Below are 18,511 nucleotides of genomic sequence, written 5' to 3'. Positions count from 1 at the left end.
CCTAATCCTCTCAGTTTCCAGCCTGATGTGAGTTTGTCTGATGCCACGTAGGGCTGTGGGTGCTGCGAACCTGGACCCGGCCCTCTGAGGGTCACTGGAGCTCCTTGTGTGCCCCCCAGGGGGGACTTGCCTCCCCCCCCCCCCCGCGGGGTTGCAGCTGGCAGGGTGACCGTGCGCTGCCCTCCCTGGGTGCTTCATCCCCCCCACCCTGCGGTGCCTCTGGGTGCTCAGCGGTGCCGCCCGCCCTCCTGCCGCCTTCACCCACCCCCAGTGCCCTGGAGCGGGCAGCTGGCCTCGGCGGCGGGAAGGCACGGGTCACCTCCCTGCCCAGCGTCACCGGTGGGACACCCGTGGGTGCGCCCTGGCCAAGCCGTGCCTGGTCGGGTCCCTGTCACATCCCTGGGGGGGCGTGGGGGGGGGTGGAGTCCAGGAGCCCTGTCCTCAGCCCCTGCCAGGGGTTTTGTGGGGGGCGGGAGGGCATCCCCACGGCCTGTCACGCCCTTCCAAGCCTGGGTGTCCCCCGGCAGATGGGGACCTGAGCCCCCAGCAGCATCCCGGGACCCCCCCCCCCCCCGCTTGGCTGTGGGGATTTACCTGTTGGGGTTCAGCCCCCCCATACCCACCCCTCGTCTGCTGAGCTGGGCTGATTAATCCTCATTTTCCATAAAAATCCCGCTCCAGGCGAGCAGCGGAGTTCTCACTTCCAAAGGCTGTGGGGACGGAGGGCGCAGGATTTTCGGGGGGGGGGTTTGTCCCCTCTGGTTTTATTTCGAGCTGACTTTGACCGGTCACTTTGGGCCCCCAACACCGGCAGTTTGGGTCGCGCCGCCCCGGCCGGGGTGCGGAGGGCAGGGAGACCTCGATGCCCGCGCGGTTCGTGCCAGGGCGGGCAGCTGGGGGGGGGGGGGAAGAGCCTTATCTCTGCCCCGGCCCCGCTCCCCTCGGCTTCGCCTCCAAAGTCCTGTTCCTATTTCTGCTGACTCGGCCCCGGCGTGCGGAAACGGCCTCTGGTGACACCTTCCCGTCCCTGGCTGTGTCCCGGCTCGGCTCGGCTCGGCTGGGCTCTGCCTGCCTCTGCCGGGGCTGCCAGCCGTGCCGTGCCGTGCCGGGCTGTGCCGCGGCACCCACCACCCTGCTCCAGCATGTGGCTGCTCCTCATCCTGCTGCAGGCTGCGGTCCTGCCTGCCCAGCTCTGCGGTGAGTACGGCAGCCGGCCACCGCCCGCAGCCCCCCGGACCCCCACGTCCCGCTGGAGCCAGGGGTCGGGGCTCGCTCATGCCCGGAGCGGGTCCCTGAGCCGGCTGTGGTGGCCGAGAGGTCCCCGAGGAGCCGGGCTGGGGGGGGGGACGGGCACCATCCACTGCTCCAGCCCCGTGCCCTGGCCCCGGGGAGGACGTTGGCGTCGTGAAACCCCCCTGGTGATGAGTTCCCCGGGGCTGAACTCTCCCTCGCGCCCGCTGGGGTTCAGCCTGATTCCTGTGCCCCCTTCCCAGGCCCAAAGCCCAACGCCCACCTCCCCGCTCCTGCGCCCGCCGCCCGCCCGCCGCGCAGGTCCCGCAGGGTCCCTGGGCACAGGACTGCCACCCCGGCCCCCTGCCAGCCCCACGGGCGCGGTGGGAGGGTGGCTGCGCCTGGGCTTTGGGCTCTCCTTGCTCCCGCCTCGTGTCACGGCGCTTGATTTTGTTTGTTCCCCATTTTTGGTGGGGAGACTTGAGGTTTCGGCTGCGCAGGACAGGGATGGACGCAGAGGGGGCACGGGGCGCATGGCCGGGTTGGGGGGCTGGGTCTCCATCGCCACCGCGGCCCCACGCAACCGGTGCTGGGGGTGGGCTCGGCCACCTTCTGCACCCGCTCACCCTCCGCTCCCTCTCCCCGGGGCCGTGGCGGGTAGAAGCCCCAGGGGAGGCTGCGGCGGTGGCGGTGCGGGCACTGAGCGCCCGGCTGCTGGGGCTGGCGGCGGACCCGGCGCGGGACCCCGACCCCAGCGTCTACCTGGCCCTCCGCCTGGCCGGCGACCACGACCCGCGTGGGGAGGAGCGGTACCTGGCACGGCTGCAGGACGCCTTCCAGCGCCGCTACGGCCGGTAGGTCCCAAGGGGGGACACCGGGTCCCCACCATGTGCCTCTGTCCCCCATCCCCCCCCACGCTGCCCTGGCAGCCCGCTGACACCCCGTCCCCGCAGGAGCCTGCAGGCAGCCGGCTGGCCCCACGCTGCGCCCCACGGCCACCCCCGGCAGGGTGCTGCGGCCGCCGAGCACAGCACGTACGTGTGTGTGTGTGTGTGTGGGGGGGGGGTGTGTGTGTGTCCCACGGGGGTGGTCCCCTCGGCCATTGGGGTGACAGCCCCCTGGTGCGGTGTGGGGGCTGTGGCCCCTGGCGAGAGCTGACGTGGTGGCTTGCAGGAGCGTCGAGGCGGAGCTGCCGGAGACGGGGCGGCTGGCGCTGTACCTGCTGGGGCTGCGGGCCGCTTGTCCCCCACCGGAGCACGGTCCCCAGCGCTCACTGGTGACATGGCTGAAGTACTACCTGGAGGAGGACTGGGCGGGTGAGAGCATCCCCACGGGGTGACCGTGGTGAGCACCCACTCGGGCACCAGCACGTCCAGCTGCAGGGCCAGTGGCTTGACCCAGTGACGTGGCACCTTGTCTCCAGGCTCCCGGCGGCACGGCCACCCTCTCACCAGTTACTACCAGTACAGCCTGGGCGTGCTGGCGCTGTGCGTCCACCGCAAGCGGGTGCGGGAGGAGGTGATCCGCCGGCTCCTGACGGCCGAGCAGCACGGCAGGTTCAGGCACCACGCCGGCGGCAGCACCATGGGTAAGGGTCCCTGGGGACAGGCGGGGCAGTGGCACCCAAGGGTGTGGTGACGCCGTGTCCCTGCAGACACGGAGGCGGTGGCAGCGCTGGCCTTCACCTGCCTGGAGCGGGAGCGGCTGGTGGGGACCAGGCTGGCGGCGGAGCTGCGGGTGGCCAGGCGCGGGGTGAGGAAGAGGATGGTTGAGGCACAGGGCCAGGACGGCTTCTTCGGCAACGTCTACAGCACCCCGTGGGCCATGCAGGTGGGTGCCATGTGCTGGGGGTTTCCGGGGTGGGACGTGGGGTGGAGGAATGGGTGCAGGCATGGGCGAGGAGCGGGGGTGCAGGAGCTGGTGGGGGTGCAGGCAGGGGTGGAGGTTTGGGGGGCAGGTGCGGGTGGGCACGTGCGCAGGACTGGGTGCACGCTCAGGTGTGGGCATGGGTGCCGGTGCATGGTAGGTGTGAGCACGGGCACAGGTGCAGGCATAAGCAGGGGTGCAGGTGCGGGTGCAGAGGTGGCTGTGGGCGCAGGGGCGGGTGCAGGCATGGGTGCCCGGGGCAGGGGCTGGGCGGGCAGGCGATGCTCAGCAGCAGTGGCAGCAGCGCGGTGGCCATGGCCCAGGGCCTCGACCTGTCTCCCACCTCCGGGCGCTGCCCTGCCACTTCCTTCCCTCCATCCCCCAGGTCTTCATCGCCACCAACGTGTGCCGGCTGCAGCCGGCGTACGGCCGGGCCATGGCTGCGCTCCTGGGGAACCTGGACGCCTTCACCACTGCTGCGACCATGGCCCAGGCGCTGCCGGCGCTGCATGGCCGCTCTTACCTGGACATCGCCTCCATGCGCTGCCGGGAGGAGCCGGGTAGGAGCCGCGGTGCTGCCGGCAGATTTGGGGGAGCTGGGATGGGGTTGGCATAGATGCCCCCGCAGCGGTGGCTGGGTGTCCGTCAGCGCCGTAGTGGCTTCCTTCTTGCAGACACGCTGAGGCCCATCAGCCCTGAGTCGCCGCTCGAGGTGCCGGGGAAGGTGACGGTGCGGCTGGTGGTGGTGTGCCCCGAGCCGCGGTGCCCCCAGCACCGGCTCTATGACCAGCCGGTGCCCGCGCCCGCCGGTGCCTCCCTCCTGGACGTGCTCAAGGCAGCCGCTGTGCAGGGACCCCAGAACTTCACGTACGTGGTCCTGTGTGCTGGGGTGGGGGGGACCCTCTGGGGTCCCTGGGTGTCACACCTGGGGTGGCCACGTGCCCTGCACCCATGCCACAGGCTCACCTCAGTCCCCACTGCCTGGACGGCTTGGCAGCAGATCTGCCCCGCTGCCAGCAGTGCCGGGGCCAGACTCTTCCCCCCCCCCTCTCCCACCCACCAGGTTTGACACCCAGGACACCCCCCAGGGCCCCTTCCTGACCACGGTGATGGGGCTGGAAGCCCAGCAGCAGAAGCGGAGCTACTGGCAGCTCCTCACCAACTCCAGCACCAGCCTGCAGATGGGTGAGTGATGGGTGGGGGTCCCAGGGGAGGCAGCGGGGGGTCCTGGGTGGCCTCCACGGCCACTCTCCCACCCGGGGTCCCTGTCCCTCTCTCTGCAGGTGTTGCCGAGTACAGACCTCATGACGGGGAGAGCCTCACCCTGCGCCTGAGCAAGTGGTAGAGGATGGGGGGGTGATGGCAATGAAACGCCTGCCTTGGGCACAGGACCTGCTGGCTCCCCGCCTCCTGCTTGCCTTGCGCCCCGAGTGCCAGCACCCCAAGCCCGCCCGGGGAAGAGAGGGGACACGCAATGCCCTGTTGTGTCCTGCGGGCACAGTGGGATGGGAGCACCCAAACCAGCAGCTCCTCCGGTCCCGGCCCCGCTCGGGCATGGGGCAGGCAGACACTGGGAACGGCCGGTTTTGGGGTGCTCAAAGCAGCCAGTTTTGGAGTGTCTGAGCCACCGCTGCCAGCCGGGGCCGTCCTCTGTAAACCCTCGCGGGGGACACCCCCGGCCCTCCCCATTGAGCCCCCACCTACCACCCCCAGAGCTCGGGGGCTGCGGTGACCCCAGTGCCACACGTAGCCCAAGGGGGACCTCCTGGGTGTGCCCCAAACCTGCGTGATCCCCCCCCACCCCCCCGGCTTTAATCCACCCCCAAAAACCACCGAGGGGCAGCCGGCAGTGAGCGGAGCCGGGGCGAGGCAGTGTCCGGGGCGGGGGGGGTCCCGCTGCCGTTTGGGATCCGGGGCGGGGGGGTCCCGCTGCCGTTTGGGGTCCGGGGCGGGGGGGGTCCCGCTGCCGTTTGGGGTCCGGGGCGGGGGGGGTCCCGCTGCCGTTTGGGATCCGGGGCGGGGGGGTCCCGCTGCCGTTTGGGGTCCGGGGCGGGGGGGGTCCCGCTGCCGTTTGGGGTCCGGGGCGGGGGGGTCCCGCTGCCGTTTGGCATCCGGGGCTGGGGGGTCCCGCTGCCGTTTGGCATCCGGGGCGGGGGGGTCCCGCTGCCGTTTGGGGTCAGGGTGGCGCTACCAGGGCGGGCGATGGTCCCGGGCGGGGGGCGGGGAGCGATGGCGCCTGCCTTCCCCCCCCCCCCGCCCGCTCGGACGCAGTCCCGCCGCCGCGTCGCCATGGAGCCGCCCGTGCTCCGGCCTCCGGCGGGGATGCACGGCCGCCGGTTCCCAGCAGGCCCTGCCGCACCGAGCAGCATCCCTGGGCGTGCACACCCCCCCCCCCCCCCCCGCGCCCTTGCACCCCCGTACCCCCGCACGGTGGCCGTGACGCGGCGGCGGCCTGGCGGGGAGGAGCCTCCCTCCCTGCGCTCCCCGCCATCGCCAAACTTTCCGCTCGCTCCCGGCCGCCGCCGCCGCTGCCTCCCTCGCACATGGCACCGGCACCCCGGGGCTGAGCCCTGCCACCACCCCCGGGGAGGTGACGCCACCGTCGCCGCTGCCTTCAGGAGCCGGGGATCCGCCGCCGCCACCGCCGCCGCCGTCGCCGCCGCCGCCTCCCGGGGCCAGCGGCTTTCGACACGGCGCGGGGAGGACGAAGCAGAGCGGCGAGTGGCAACGGGGGGGAGCGGAGCCGGTGCCCATGTGCCTGCGGTCCCGGCGGGGCGATGAAGCAGCGATGACGGTCGGCGAGGGGACCCTCCGGCCCTGGAAACCCGACCCGGGGCAGGCGGAGGGGGGGCGGCCGCCACCGCCGCGGCTGCCCCTGACCCTCACGGTCCTGGCCTGGCTGGGCACCGGCACCACCATGGCCGGCCTCAACAAATGGATCTTCACCACCCACGGGTTCCGCTACCCCCTGCTGCTGTCGTCCCTCCACATGCTGTCGGGGGTGGCCGTGGGGTACCCGCTGGGCTGGGCACGGGGACCTTCACCACCGGCCCCCCGGCCCCGTGCCAGGATCTACCTGCTCAGCCTCACCTTCTGCACCAGCGTGGCGTTGGGCAACCTGGGCTTGAGCTACGTGCAGCTGGACGTGGCGCAGGCGGTGGCCACCACCACCCCGCTGGTCACCCTCCTGCTGTCGGGGCTGCTGGGGGGCCGGCGGCACCACCCGCTGCAATACGCCGCCCTGGGGCCCGTCTGCGCCGGGGCCGCCTGCAGCATCGCCGGCGGGCTCCGCTTCCACCAGCCTGGCTGCGGCTTCCTCCTGGCCGCCACCGTCCTCCGCGCCCTCAAGTCCATCCAGCAGAGTAAGTGCCACCCACCTGTCCCCGTCCCGCATGCCCGCCCGCCCGCCCGCCCTCCCCTGGCACGGCCCCCGGGGCGCCGGGGGTGTTGGTGTCACCCCAGGGCCGCCCCGGTGCTGGTGACACTCTCTGCTCACCTTGGCACCAGCGACGTGCCATTGCCACCCCAACCCTCGCCGCGCTCTGGTCCTCAGCGCCGAGCCCATGCCATCCCAGTCCCAGTGTCACCTGCTTTCCCCCCTGGCCACCTCAGTGCCCCTGTAGCCCCAGTGCCACCCCAATTTCAGGGCTGGCCATTGCCTCCCTGGCCTTGGTATCACTCGCCACCCACACTGGCTTTGGTGTCACCCTGGTGTCATCCCAGCCTCAGCACTAACCCCTCCCCACCCTGTCCCCGTTGCCACCCCCCCAGTGCCGCCCCTTGCCCACCCTGTCCCTGATGCCACCCTAGTGCCACCCCAGCCTCAGCACTAACCCCTCCCCACCCTGTCCCTGTTGCCACCCCCCAGTGCCACCCCTTGCCCACCCTGTCCCTGATGCCACCCTAGTGCCACCCCAGCCCTGGTGCCATCCCTTGCCCACCCTGTCACCTGTGCCACCCCAGTGCCACCTGTCTGGGCTGTGCCGTGATCCTGGCCCTGAGGTGACGTGACCCCGGTTTGTCAGTGACAAGCAAACAACGTTGGTGGCCAACGGGCACTGCTGTCTCTCAGTGACACTGTCCCATGTCCTGGGGCCATGAGGGGTGGCAGTGCCTTGGCCCGGCACAGGGACACCCAGGCTGCCTTGTCCCCATCCCCGTGGGCTCCCTGCACCAGCGCTGCGGGCTGCCACGTCCCCTGCGAGTCCCTTTGCTGAGGGGCACTGTCCCCGTGCCTGGGGACTCTGGCAGCCACGATGTCCTTGGCAGGCGGTGGAGAGGAGCCGGCCGGGTTGTTTTTCGGCCGGGAAGGGAGCGTTTCCTCAGAGCTGGTGACTCAGGCGGGCGCCACGGGATGGGCTCTGGCGTGGGGCCGAGAGCCCGGGGCACACGCCCCGTGCCATCCCCAAGGTCCCCGGGGACACTTCCGGTGGCTGCAGCAGGGGTGCTGTGACCACCCGAGGGACACCACTGCCCAGCACCCACGGAGAGCGGCCCTGGGGATGCGGCACGTGCCCCCTGTGCACGCCTGTGCATCACAGCTGGCCTGGCTGTGCCCGCTGTCCCCGAATGACGTGGAGGGGTCGTGGGGACACAGAAGGGACAGGCCACTTGCCCAGAATTGCTGCTGCTGGCTGCAATATCAGCTGAAAAAAGAGGATGGGGGGGGGGGGGGGGGGTAGGAAGTGGAACCCATGTATGCTCCAAAATGGGGTGGGAAAACTGCCCCGTCCAACCCTGCCCTGTGGCAGCCTGGACCCCCAAACAGGGGCACCCCCTGAACCAGGGCACCCTCAGCTCCGTGGAAGGGGCTGTCATGTGTGTCCCCCCCATTTCCCCCTTTCCTTTGACATTTGGGATTTTTTAACTGCTTGGGCACTGACCGGGGGGAGGGCTTGTGTCAGTGGGTGCCCTGTGGGTGCTGGCCGTCCCCGCTGGGAGGGTCTGGGTGTCCTGCTGACTGTCCCCATCCACCCCCCAGGTCTGCTGCTGCAGGAGGACCGGCTGGACGCCCTCTCCCTGCTCTGCCTGACCTCCCTGCCCAGTTTCTGCCTCCTCTTTGGGGCGGCCGTGGCGCTGGAGGTGGGTCCCTCCTGGGAGGGTGTCCTGCGCTACGATGGCACCCTCTGGGCCTGCATCCTGCTCAGCTGCCTGAGCTCCGTCCTCTACAACCTGGCCACCTTCTGCGTCCTCTCCCTCACCTCTGCCCTCACCGTCCACGTCCTGGGCAACGTCACCGTGGTGGGCAACCTGCTGCTCTCCCGCCTGCTCTTCGGCAGCCACCTGAGCGGGCTCAGCTACCTGGGCATCGGGCTGATGCTGGCTGGGATGTTCATGTACCACCAGCCGGACCTCATCGCCGCGCGCTGGGCGGCACGGCCGGGCCGGGGCCCCCCCCGGAGGGAGTAGGGTCCCCGCGGGGAACGGGGGCGGATGGAAGCCTGCGGGGCGTGAGCGAGCGTGGCTCTGCGGGTGCGCAGGCGGGCTGGTGGGTGCACACGTGTTTGCTGGTGTGCACGGCTCTGGGTGCACGCTGGCGCGCTGAGGCGCGTGGTGCTGTGCACACAGATGTGCGTGGTGGTGTGCGCACACGTGCCGGTGTGCGTGGCCCTGTGTGCACACGTGTGTGCTGGTGTGCACGGCTCTGTGTGCATGTGGGTGTGCCGGGGTGCATGGCATTGTGTGCACACACACATGTGCTAGTTTGCACGGCTCTGTGTGCACATGGGTGTGCCAGTGTGCGTGGCATTGTGTGTGCTGGTGTGCACAGCTCTGTGTGCACATGGGTGTGCCGGGGTGCATGGCCCTGTGTGCACACACTTGTGCTGGTGTGCACGGCTCTGTGTGCACATGGGTGTGCCAGTGTGCATGGCCCTGTGTGCACACACGTGTGCCGGTGTGCACGGCTCTGTGTGCACATGGGTGTGCTGTTGTGCATGGCATTGTATGCACACACATGTGCTGGTGTGCACGGCTCTGTGTGCACATGGGTGTGCTGGTGTGCGTGGCCCTGCGCACACACACGTGTGCACAGCTCTGTGTGCACGTGTGTTTTCTGGTGCACACAGATCTGTGTGTGCCTATGCTGGTTTGCACTTCTCTGTGCACGTATGCTGGTTTGCACAGCACCGTGCACATGGATGTACTGGTGTGCACAAGCTCTTTGTGCACACGTGTGTCCGCTGCTGTGCGTGGCACTGTGTGCATGTGTGTGTCTTGGCGTGCACAGCACTGTGCACACGTGTGTGTTGATGTGCACAGACTCTGCATGTGCAAGTGGCTCTGTGTGCACAGCTCTGTGCGCGTGGGCACGTCTGGGTGTGCACAGGCTCTGAAAGTGTGAGCGGGTCTCTGCGTGCGGCTGTGCGTGCATGGGGTGCGTGTGTGTTGGTGTGTGAAGGCTCTACGTGTGCAAGCAGGTCTCACGCATGTGGGCACGTGTACATCGCTGTAGACCCTGTGTATGTGTGAACGTGTCCGTGTGCACGACTGTGTGTGTGTGTGGGCATGCACGTGCTGGTGTGCACAGGTTCGGTGTGCACAAGTGTGTTGCTGTGTGTGCAGAGCCTCATGTGCAGGGGTGCACATGTGTGTTGGTGTGCACAGGCTCTGCGTGTGCAAGCAGATCTTGTGCACGTGGGCAGGGGTGTGCTGCTGTGCACGGGTGCTGTGTGCACAAGCCTGCACAGAGCCCGATGTGCAGGTGTGCGCAGGTGCGTTGGTGCACACAGTCTCCGTGGGCACGTGTGCCCAGGTTCTGTGTGTGCAAATACAGAGCCACGCGTGCACAGGGGCGTGTGTGCGCGCGTGTGCGGGCTGACAGGTACTGGTGTGCACGCAGGCTCTGCGGGTGAGCAGGTGCCTGTGTGCGTGTGCAGCTGCGTGCGCTGGCTCTGCCCGCCTGTCCCCGCGTGCACACGCAGGCTGGGCACGCTCAGGGACGTGGCTGCAGGTACACGACTGCGCATCCGACTGCTGTCCCGCCTGGGGAAACACAGAGCTGCGTGTGTGCATGTGTGTGTGCATGTGTGTGTGCGTGTGTGTGTGCATGTGTGTGCACGTGTGTGCGTGTGTGTGCACGTGTGCGTGTGCGTCACTACTGAGCTCTGCTGGCTGGAGTAAACCCGGGGCTCTGTGTCCCCACTGTTCTCGTGGCCGAACAAGACACCGAGGGACGGGGCGCGTGAGCGTCCCCTCTCCTTTCCCCAACCCCACGTCTCGTGCTGATCCCAGGGGGCTGCCCGTGTTGTCCTCGTCCCCACCGTGCCCTCCCGGCCACCATGGCTCTGGCCCTGTCCCTCCCAGTTTGCCGTGGCTGGAGCAGGCAGGCGCGGGCAGGGCTGCCTGCCCGTCCCTGGGGCTCCCTTACAGGGATGGCGAGAGCCCGGCAGAGGGGATGGGGACGGCTCAGACCCACCCGCCATCGCTCTGGGACAGGGCCGGCCTGCAGCACGGCACACGCTCCCCCTGGCAAAGGGATGTCCAGCACGTGTACGCCCTGGCACGGACGCCGGCGCGCCCCGACAGGCACACCGGCACCGCCGGATGCGGCGGCTGTGGTGGCTGCTGCTGCGCTCACCGTCTCCGTGCCGGGGTCGAAGGGCCCAGCTCTGATTGCACTTGTCCTGAAATAAAGCTCTATTTTTGTCGGACTCCACCCTTGGCTCCCCGGGCCATCTCCCACGCGAAGCGCACGCCGGTATCGTGGCAGGAAGGGCAGAACCACCTGGTGCAGGGATGGGAAACTGAGGCACAGAAATGTCTCGGGATAGGCCCAGCCCTGGGGGACGCCAGGACTGCTGCGCCCACCCTCTCCACGCCCCGGTGCAGCGGCAGCTGCGGTTGAGCAGCCCCAGGGCCCCACTGCGGCCCTCCCGCAGGACATGGGAGGGACACATGGGAGGGACGCGGTGATGAGGAGAGGAGTCACCGCCCGCCCGCGTCCAGAGAAGGGCCAGTCCTGCTGGGAGCTGGCGCCGGCCGCCCCGCAGCGTGGCTTCGCCCTGCCCCGGGGCGGCGTGATGCTGGGCAGCATCCTGTCCCCTGGTGTCACCCGTCCAGTCCTTCTCCAGCCCCGTGACTCACATCACCCTGCAAGCACTGGAAACTCCCTCCTCGCTCCCACCCTCTTTCCCAACAACAATTTTTTTCCACTCATCGTGGCGGGGAGTTTTGAGGCCACTTCCAGAAACGTCCCAGTGACGGCTCTTTCCCCAGCACACGACAAAGGAAGGGCAGCTCGCCGGGCTGCCGGGGTGTGCCGGGGTGCCCGCTGCTGGTGCCACCTTTCCCGGGGTGCCCCAGGGCCACGGCTGGAGGGGTGCCCGTCCTGTAAAGGACTCAAAGGGCCCCAAGTTATCTGCAAGTGGCCCCTGCTCTGGCCAAAAGCGTGGCAGCCACAAGCCTGTTTGCTTTCTGGGCTCACATTTCAGAAGCTTTTCCACAACGGGGAGGGTTGAAAGTTGTTTTGGTTTTCTGGTTCTTTTCAAAAGGCAAATCCTGGTGTGGCCCCAGGGACAGGACTGGGCGAAACTCCCCTCCTGGGCACTCTCGGAACCTTCCACCCACGCTGTCCCCTACCAGGGGACAGGAGGAATGGGGTCTGCAAACCAGATCCTGCAGCATCGCTGGATCGAGGAGCCCTTCCCGGGGGGAGCACCTGCCCGTCCCAGCCCCCTGACTCATTTGCTGGCGCCGGGGTCTACCCAGATCCTGCCTGTGTCTGTGGCTTTGCCTTGTCCGCCCCGGTTTCAGTGCGTGGCGGTGCCGGCCCCGTGCCCTGCTGCTCCGGGGTGTCCCTGTGCAGGCTGGTGGCAGTGTTTGTGCTGGGACCGGGAGCTTGGATGCTGTCTGGGAAGGGCCTGGCAGCGGCGGGCAGGCTGGCTTGGCATGGTGGCCCTCTCTCTGGGTATTTCAGGCCATGATCTCAGCCTGGTGGCATCCCTCCGCTCTGGCCACGGGAAGAATCTGATTTCCCACAGGCACAGCAGCAGCTGCCCATGTGCCGGGTCCAGCGCTGCTCCGGCTAAGCCGGGCAAGGGAAAGGCATCCCATCCCTGGCATCTTCGTGGGTGGGGGAGCAGACTGGGACACCTCTGCTCCAAGGCAGACGCCTTTCTGGAGGGCAGGCCCTGTGGCACGGGCCACAAGCCCCAGCGGGAGCAGAGAAGGACGGGTCAGCCCTCGCAGGGGCACGTGTGTCCCCATGCCTCGGCCTCCTGGCGGGCAGCGGCTTCCCGCTCCCTGCTGGGGGCTGGTTCCCCTCACCAGCCCCGGCTCCCCGGGCCTGGTTTCAACACGGTGAGGGTACTGAGGTGGACCATCGCCCTGGTCTAAGGGCCACGATTCTGCCTCTGAAGCCCCAGCAGCTCTTTGGGTGCCCCCAAATATGGGGGCTTTTCCTTATCCACAGCCCCTGCCGAGCATCCTCTGGATTTTCACCTCTTTTTAGATAATACCCAACCGCAGGCAGGCAGGGGCACCCACATGCCAGGGCTCACTAACCCCTGGGATGCCACTGCCTGGGGTTAACCACGTGCAGGCACCCAGCCCGTGCTGCCTGATCTTCCACACGGGCGCTGCTGTCGGGTTTCTGCATTCCCTATCCTGAAATGACAGCGGGGACAGGAGACGCAAGGAGGGGTGACAGCTCTGAAGCCAGTGAGCAGCAGCAGCAGCAAGGATGGGTGGCATCTCCATGTGCTTGGTCGCACCGTGCTGGAGGCAGTGGCTGGCAACAAGCTCCAGGTGAAGCGTGAAAGTCTGGGATGGCAGAAAAAAGTGTGTGTCCGAGGGGATGGTGGTGTTATGAGAGCTGGCTGGCTGGTTTCTTCTGGATCTGCTGTTAAAATGCTGCTGAAACCTTCCTCCGGGGCAGCGGCGGAGCGTGCTGGGGGCTGAGCTGTCAGCTGCTGCCCTTGGCAGAGGAGCAGCATGTCCCCGTGCAGGGGAGAGGAGATCCAGGGTGGCTTCACTGCATGCCAGCCAGGTGCCTGCGAGCACAGGGTGGGAATTTTCTATGTTGCAGGACAAGGGGTTAATTGCTGCCCCCGGGGAGGCCGGGAGGCTTGCTGCATTGGCACAGAGGGACCAGGGAGCTGCAGCTGGGAGGCAGCAAGGACGAACGCTTGCTAAGCCAGGGAGCCTAAGCCAGTTACTGATATCCTTCCCTTCTATGCTGGGCTGTGGTCTTAAACCTACCACATCACATTCCTCAAATGGGATCAGGGACCATCCTGGCTCTGGAGCTGGAATTATGGCAAAGCCTTTTTTACAGTAGACATTAAGAGAAATGCATTCTCCTCGGCGGGACAGTCTGGCCCACGGATAGGCGACATGAGGAGCGCAACGCCCAGCAGTGGTGAGCAACATCTGAGGGTGCTTGAAGCAGCCCAAGCCTGGTTGGAGGCCAGGGGGTGGATAGGATGAGCCTTCAGACCCCCTTCCAGCCCACATTCTCTGCTTCAGCACCCCAAAAAAAACCCTTCCAGAATTTGCTCTTAATCATTTTGGGGCAGGTTGGCTTTGCTGGTGACTTTATTGCTCTCTCTCTATGGCACGGGCTCACCGCTCTGCTCTCAGAAGGCTGTCGACTGCTTGTAGCTGAGTTTCTAAAAGATGAAATCACACGAGCTTAAAGACATTCTTAAAGTTACAACTTTATTTTTATAACTTTACCTCATAAAGTAGGGGTCTGAGATACAGACGTTTAAGGGGGTTATAGTGGTGTGCTGATTACTGTAGGCATAAGACCCCTATATAAAAACTTATGATCCACAGCGAAACACAGATGGTGCCTCAGTGGCGCCCTAAGCCAGAACGGGAGCTTGGTTCAGTGGGTTTGGGGGTCCGGTGCAGGTGTCCCACCCGGGTTCTGACGGCCGTGAAGAAAGAGGTGTTCGAGAAAGCGCTGGCAGCAGCATCACCACCCCCTTCCCCCATTTCTCTTGAGAGTTGCGTTCAAACCGAGGTGCTCACCCTCGATGCTCTGCTGCAGCCATGCCCCGCGGAGCTGGGTCTGGACTCCCACCCAACTTCCCAGCTTGCCCTCGGACCCGCCTCGTTGCCATGGACTTGCCAGGCCATCAGGACTCCCACTTCAACGAGCCTCCGTCCACCTCCGGGTACGCAAAGCCCTGGTCTCCGCTCCCTCGGAGAGCAGGTGCCTGTGCCTGGGGCCCAGCCAGCGGTGCCCTCCGTGGCCGGCACGCGAGAGCCAGGCGCCCGCAGGACCTGCTGGGGCTCGCGGCACCGTTGTTCTCCCTGTAGGGAAAGCCTGGTGCTCAACTGCAAAGCTGGAGTAGAGAGGGGTGGGGGTGACTCCACAGTCACCCACTGCACCCTTGCCTGGTCACAGATCCAGTCTGAGGAGTACCAAGGCCCCTGGTGGCCACACAACACGCAGGGCTCCTCCAAGAGGTCTGCCATGTCTCCGATGCTCTCTGACATGCACCCAACCAGCTTGTTCTGTCTCTTTCCTTCGACGTTTCTGTTTTCCAAGAGGAACTTCTTGCATGTCCATGAGGAGTTGGGTCTTTGCTCTGCTTCTAGAAGGTGCCTTGGGAGAAAAGCAATACGCCCAAAGGAAGGTGAAGCTCTTTGTCACCCACCACAGCTGTCACGAGAGCTGCTTTGAGCCCTGCAGAGAGCTAGTTTGCCAGGTTGCTCTTTGTGGGTGTGGAGGAGCACTCCCAAAGTGCCTTTGGTAGGATATAGGATCAAAGAATCACAGAATCATTTAGGTTGGAAAAGACTCTTAGGATCATCCAGTCCAACTTGACACTGCCAAGTCCATCACTAATCCATGTCCCTAAGTGCCACGTCTACGTGCCTTTTAAATACCCCCCGGGATGGTGACCCAGCCACTTCCCTGGGCAGCCTGTTCCAGCGCTTGACAACCCTTTGCTGAAGAAATTTTTCCCAATATCCAATCTAACCCTCCCTTGGTCCAACTTGAGGCCGTTTCCTCTTGTCCTGTCACTTGTTGCTCGGGCGAAGAGACCGACACCCACCTCGCTACAACCCCTCACTCAGCTGGGGCTGTGGGACCTCCTCAAGCTGACCCAGGGGCTGTGGGACTCCTCACACACACACGCCAGCCCGGGGTCCCCTCCTGCCACCTGAAATAGGTCTGTTGTTGTCACTCAGGACAGAGCTGCCGGAGCGGAAAGCTTCATGCTGCGATAAACTAGGACTAATACATGGTTTGCTGCTGAGCGATGCCAAAGTGTGCCCAGATCAGGCTTCTAGTTTACAACAACATGATGGCCTTGCTGCAACGATTCAAACTGATAGGAGGCTTCCTCTTACTGCTCCCATCTTGACTTCCCAGCCCACCAGGGGTAAATGGGGTTCCTTCTGAGCAGCAAGCAGCTCACACAAATAACCAGAAGGCCAAAGCACCTTCCAAAAAAGGGTTGGGGCAATCAGGTGGAGGAAGAGAAAGGGTCAGATAGTGGAAAACAGGACATCCTTGGGTCTCTCCCAACCAGGGGTGCTGGAGTCTGTGCTGTTCCTGCCCTGTCTGAAATGCAGGAGATGACTGGACTTAGGGTTGCTGTCTCAAAACCCAAAGTCATATCCCAGTTAGGAAAAACAAACGTTGGTAACACTCCAAATATCCTGACTCACAGCTAGTTTCTGTCCTGCATTAGCAGCACAGTTTGTGCTGGAATAAAACAACACACTCCGGACACGTGACGGTTTCAAAGTTACTGTGAGGACCCCGATACAAATGAGGTGTCAAAACTCACTGCACAGCTTAAACTGTGTTGATTTTATTTATAGTAACCCCCACTACTCTCTGGTTGTATCACAAATCCCCTGTACTTTCAGTGGCAGAGACTTCATGCTCCGAACCCTCTTAGAGAAGAAGAGCTTATTTTCAGCGCTCTGGCGTGGATGTGGAAGAACTGCCATTGGCTTTCCCTTGGGTTCTTGCCAAGAGATCACAACAGCTTGTTTGTACTCAGAGCAGCAGCATTTCTCTTAGTTAATTTCCATAAACATCCAGCATCATCCCTGATGGAGAGCTGATCATTTGGAGCTTTTCGATGCCCAGGAGTTTGTACTCGTAGTGGATGACCTGCTGCCAGAAGCTGTTGGTGGGTCGTACGTGGACGGCAGGATTTGGCCCAGGAGTGGGCGCCTGCCAGGTTCGTGGAGCCGCGCTTCACCAGATAGGCCAAGCAGGCGGTGGGGACCTGCTCAGCCCAGCAGCGCAATGCAGCAGCCTCTGACCCACGTGTCCCCACGCCGCGCATCTGAGCTGCTATGGAGTCGGTACTAGGTGTCGGGACAGAGGGTGTTCGCCACCTCCGGGGAGACATTGAGGACCGTGCTGATGTGGTGGGTGAAGAGCAGGAGGAAGCTGTTGGTGGCTGCTGAGGTAGAGGTTAGGGGTGGTCCGCACCAGGCTGCCTGCCCGGGGGTGCAGGGGCAGGGCTGGGAGGGCTCCCAGAGCCACCACCGTTGGCGCACACCAGTCGTGCCTAGAAACACATGTCGAAATGCACCCGGCCCTGTCCCCCAGCAGGCCCCACTGCCCGGCAGCCCCAGGGGGTGGGGGAGCGATGGTGGGGCTGGGCCTGGCCCCCCACGGCAACCACAGCCGTGCACAGAGCGGTGGGGGACAGCAGGGCCACGGAGGAGCGGGGCGGCGCGTGGCCTCGCCTCCCCTTCTTCCCACCACCCCAGAGCCAGCAGCTCAGCGGGTCCTGGTGCAGGGTTGGGGGACCCTCACACCGTCCTGGGGCTGGGGGACCCTCACACTGTCCTTGGGGCTGTGGGACCTTCACAATGGCTGTGGCTGGGGGAGCCCCACACCATCCTGGTGCTGTGGGACCCTCACAATGGCCGGGGCTGGAGGACCCTTCACACCAGACTGGGGCTGGGGGACGGCTCACGCCACCCTGGGGCTGTGGGAACAGGTCAGTGGGGTACAGCTTGCCCCCACTCTGCATGACACGAATCCCCGTCTCACCTGGAGCAGCCTGGCAGACTTGGACCTCAATCTGGACAGACATTTGCCTGGCAGCCCCCTGCCCAACTCCGCCAGCCGCGCCAGCCGCCATGCCCTGCTGCTCCTGGAGAAGCAGGTGATGGTCTCCGCTCCCCCCTCACCCCTCCAGGCCCCACCGGTGCTGCCCCTGGGGATGGGGTTCACAGCCCCCTCTGGCACAACAGGAGGGTTTGTTCTGCATTTGGCTGCTGGTGGATGTGTCTCGGAAAAGTGGAGGGAGATCCCCCTCCTCTGGAAAGGTTGGCAGCAAGAGCCGCAGGTGATACAAGGCTGGAGGAATGTCTTGTGCAAATGCTTGGGTCTCAGTTCCTCAAAGCCCTTAAACCACCATTGAAGTCCTCAGCCCTTAGATCTTCAGCCTGTTGGATCAGGATGTGGGTGCTGAGGCTTTCTTCAGGGGCATGGGAAGCAAACCGTCAGGGGAAAGCAGCTGTTGATTCTTGGGCCACCTTCGACCTGAATGGTTGCACCTCCATCCTGACCTCAGGACGCTTCTGCCACATCCTATCTCCAAGTCAACGGTGTTTTGGAAAGATAAGCTACAGGCATCGTTGGCCATGGACTTAACCTGGACTTAGATGTTGTTCCTATGATATACAGGGAGATCAAGGGTAAAGTATTAGAAACGGGTCAAGTGCTGACGTGTGACGTCCCAGCAGTGGGGACTAGGCAAGGGGTTTGCAACACAGAATCATAGAATCATTTGGGTTGGAAAAGACCTTTGAGATCATCAAGTCCAACATTTAGCGGCCCGAGCCAGACCTTTAGTGCTTCTCACTTTGAGTCCAGCAATAACGGGTTCATTAGCAACAGCAGGTGAGACAGACTTCCTCGCGGGAATGTGGGGGATGCTGGATTGAGTCTATAAGCTCAGCACTGGGATTTAGGGTGGCATTAGACATACCCCGACCTCCACGCACTGAGCAGTTCTCCTTAGCTTGCCTCTCTGCTCCTGGGCAGCCAGGCTTTTTGTCCTTAGTACCCAGCCAACACCACCTGAATGCTCTCCCCTCACCTCACCACATACACCCCCAGGAACTCTGCCATCTCGATTTGGTCAGAAACCCCAGGCATCACGATTTCAGCCCTTTGCCAGTTTAAAGCAAACTTTTATAACATGGGGCTGCAAAGTCCACCCTGTTGACTGTTTCTGGCAGAACAGCAGGGTCCTGCTGGGGTCTGGCCCCGCGTGTGGGTGCGCCTGCTCAGGCAATAAACTGTGCAGCCCCGTTATTAGTGAGAACAGGGGAAAAAGCTTATCCGGCTTCACCTCCCAGGTGAGGATTGCTCAAATAAGAGCCTAATCCAGAAATTGTCTGACGGTTTCTATTCCCAGCGTCTCTGGCTAAAGTCTGTACCTGAGACATGAACTAGTGATGCTAACAGGCCCCGACA

General features: G+C 64.8%; 2 protein-coding genes across 2 annotated transcripts; both read left to right on the top strand.

The window, feature by feature from the left end:
* Positions 1-1,142: 1,142 nt before the first annotated feature.
* On the top strand, positions 1,143-4,454 carry TCN2 (transcobalamin 2). The gene is made up of 10 exons (XM_086474405.1): positions 1,143-1,197; positions 1,892-2,084; positions 2,184-2,234; positions 2,407-2,546; positions 2,654-2,818; positions 2,885-3,060; positions 3,482-3,656; positions 3,771-3,963; positions 4,160-4,281; positions 4,380-4,454. The coding sequence occupies exons 1-10, from the start codon at positions 1,143-1,145 to the stop codon at positions 4,439-4,441; spliced, it is 1,332 nt and encodes a 443-aa protein (XP_086330531.1). The 3' UTR covers positions 4,442-4,454.
* A 1,394-nt stretch (positions 4,455-5,848) lies between these two features.
* Positions 5,849-8,505, top strand: SLC35E4 (solute carrier family 35 member E4). Its single transcript, XM_086474382.1, has 2 exons — positions 5,849-6,458; positions 8,078-8,505. The coding sequence occupies exons 1-2, from the start codon at positions 5,849-5,851 to the stop codon at positions 8,503-8,505; spliced, it is 1,038 nt and encodes a 345-aa protein (XP_086330508.1).
* The last annotated feature ends 10,006 nt before the right edge of the window (positions 8,506-18,511 follow it).

The sequence above is a fragment of the Leptosomus discolor genome, chromosome 16, assembly GCF_034619465.1.
Source record: "Leptosomus discolor isolate bLepDis1 chromosome 16, bLepDis1.hap2, whole genome shotgun sequence".
NCBI classification, from domain to species: domain Eukaryota; kingdom Metazoa; phylum Chordata; class Aves; order Leptosomiformes; family Leptosomidae; genus Leptosomus; species Leptosomus discolor.
Note: the sequence above shows the minus strand (reverse complement) of the source record. Positions and strands in the feature narration are given on the sequence as shown.

Coding starts and splice junctions, on each gene's coding strand:
- SLC35E4 (XM_086474382.1), top strand. CDS start 5,849: ATGTGCCTGCGGTCCCGGCGGGGCGATGAAGCAGCGATGACGGTCGGC. Junction 6,459..8,077: donor CCTCAAGTCCATCCAGCAGA/GTAAGTGCCACC, acceptor TCCACCCCCCAG/GTCTGCTGCTGCAGGAGGAC.
- TCN2 (XM_086474405.1), top strand. CDS start 1,143: ATGTGGCTGCTCCTCATCCTGCTGCAGGCTGCGGTCCTGCCTGCCCAG. Junction 1,198..1,891: donor CCTGCCTGCCCAGCTCTGCG/GTGAGTACGGCA, acceptor CGTGGCGGGTAG/AAGCCCCAGGGGAGGCTGCG. Junction 2,085..2,183: donor TTCCAGCGCCGCTACGGCCG/GTAGGTCCCAAG, acceptor CCGTCCCCGCAG/GAGCCTGCAGGCAGCCGGCT.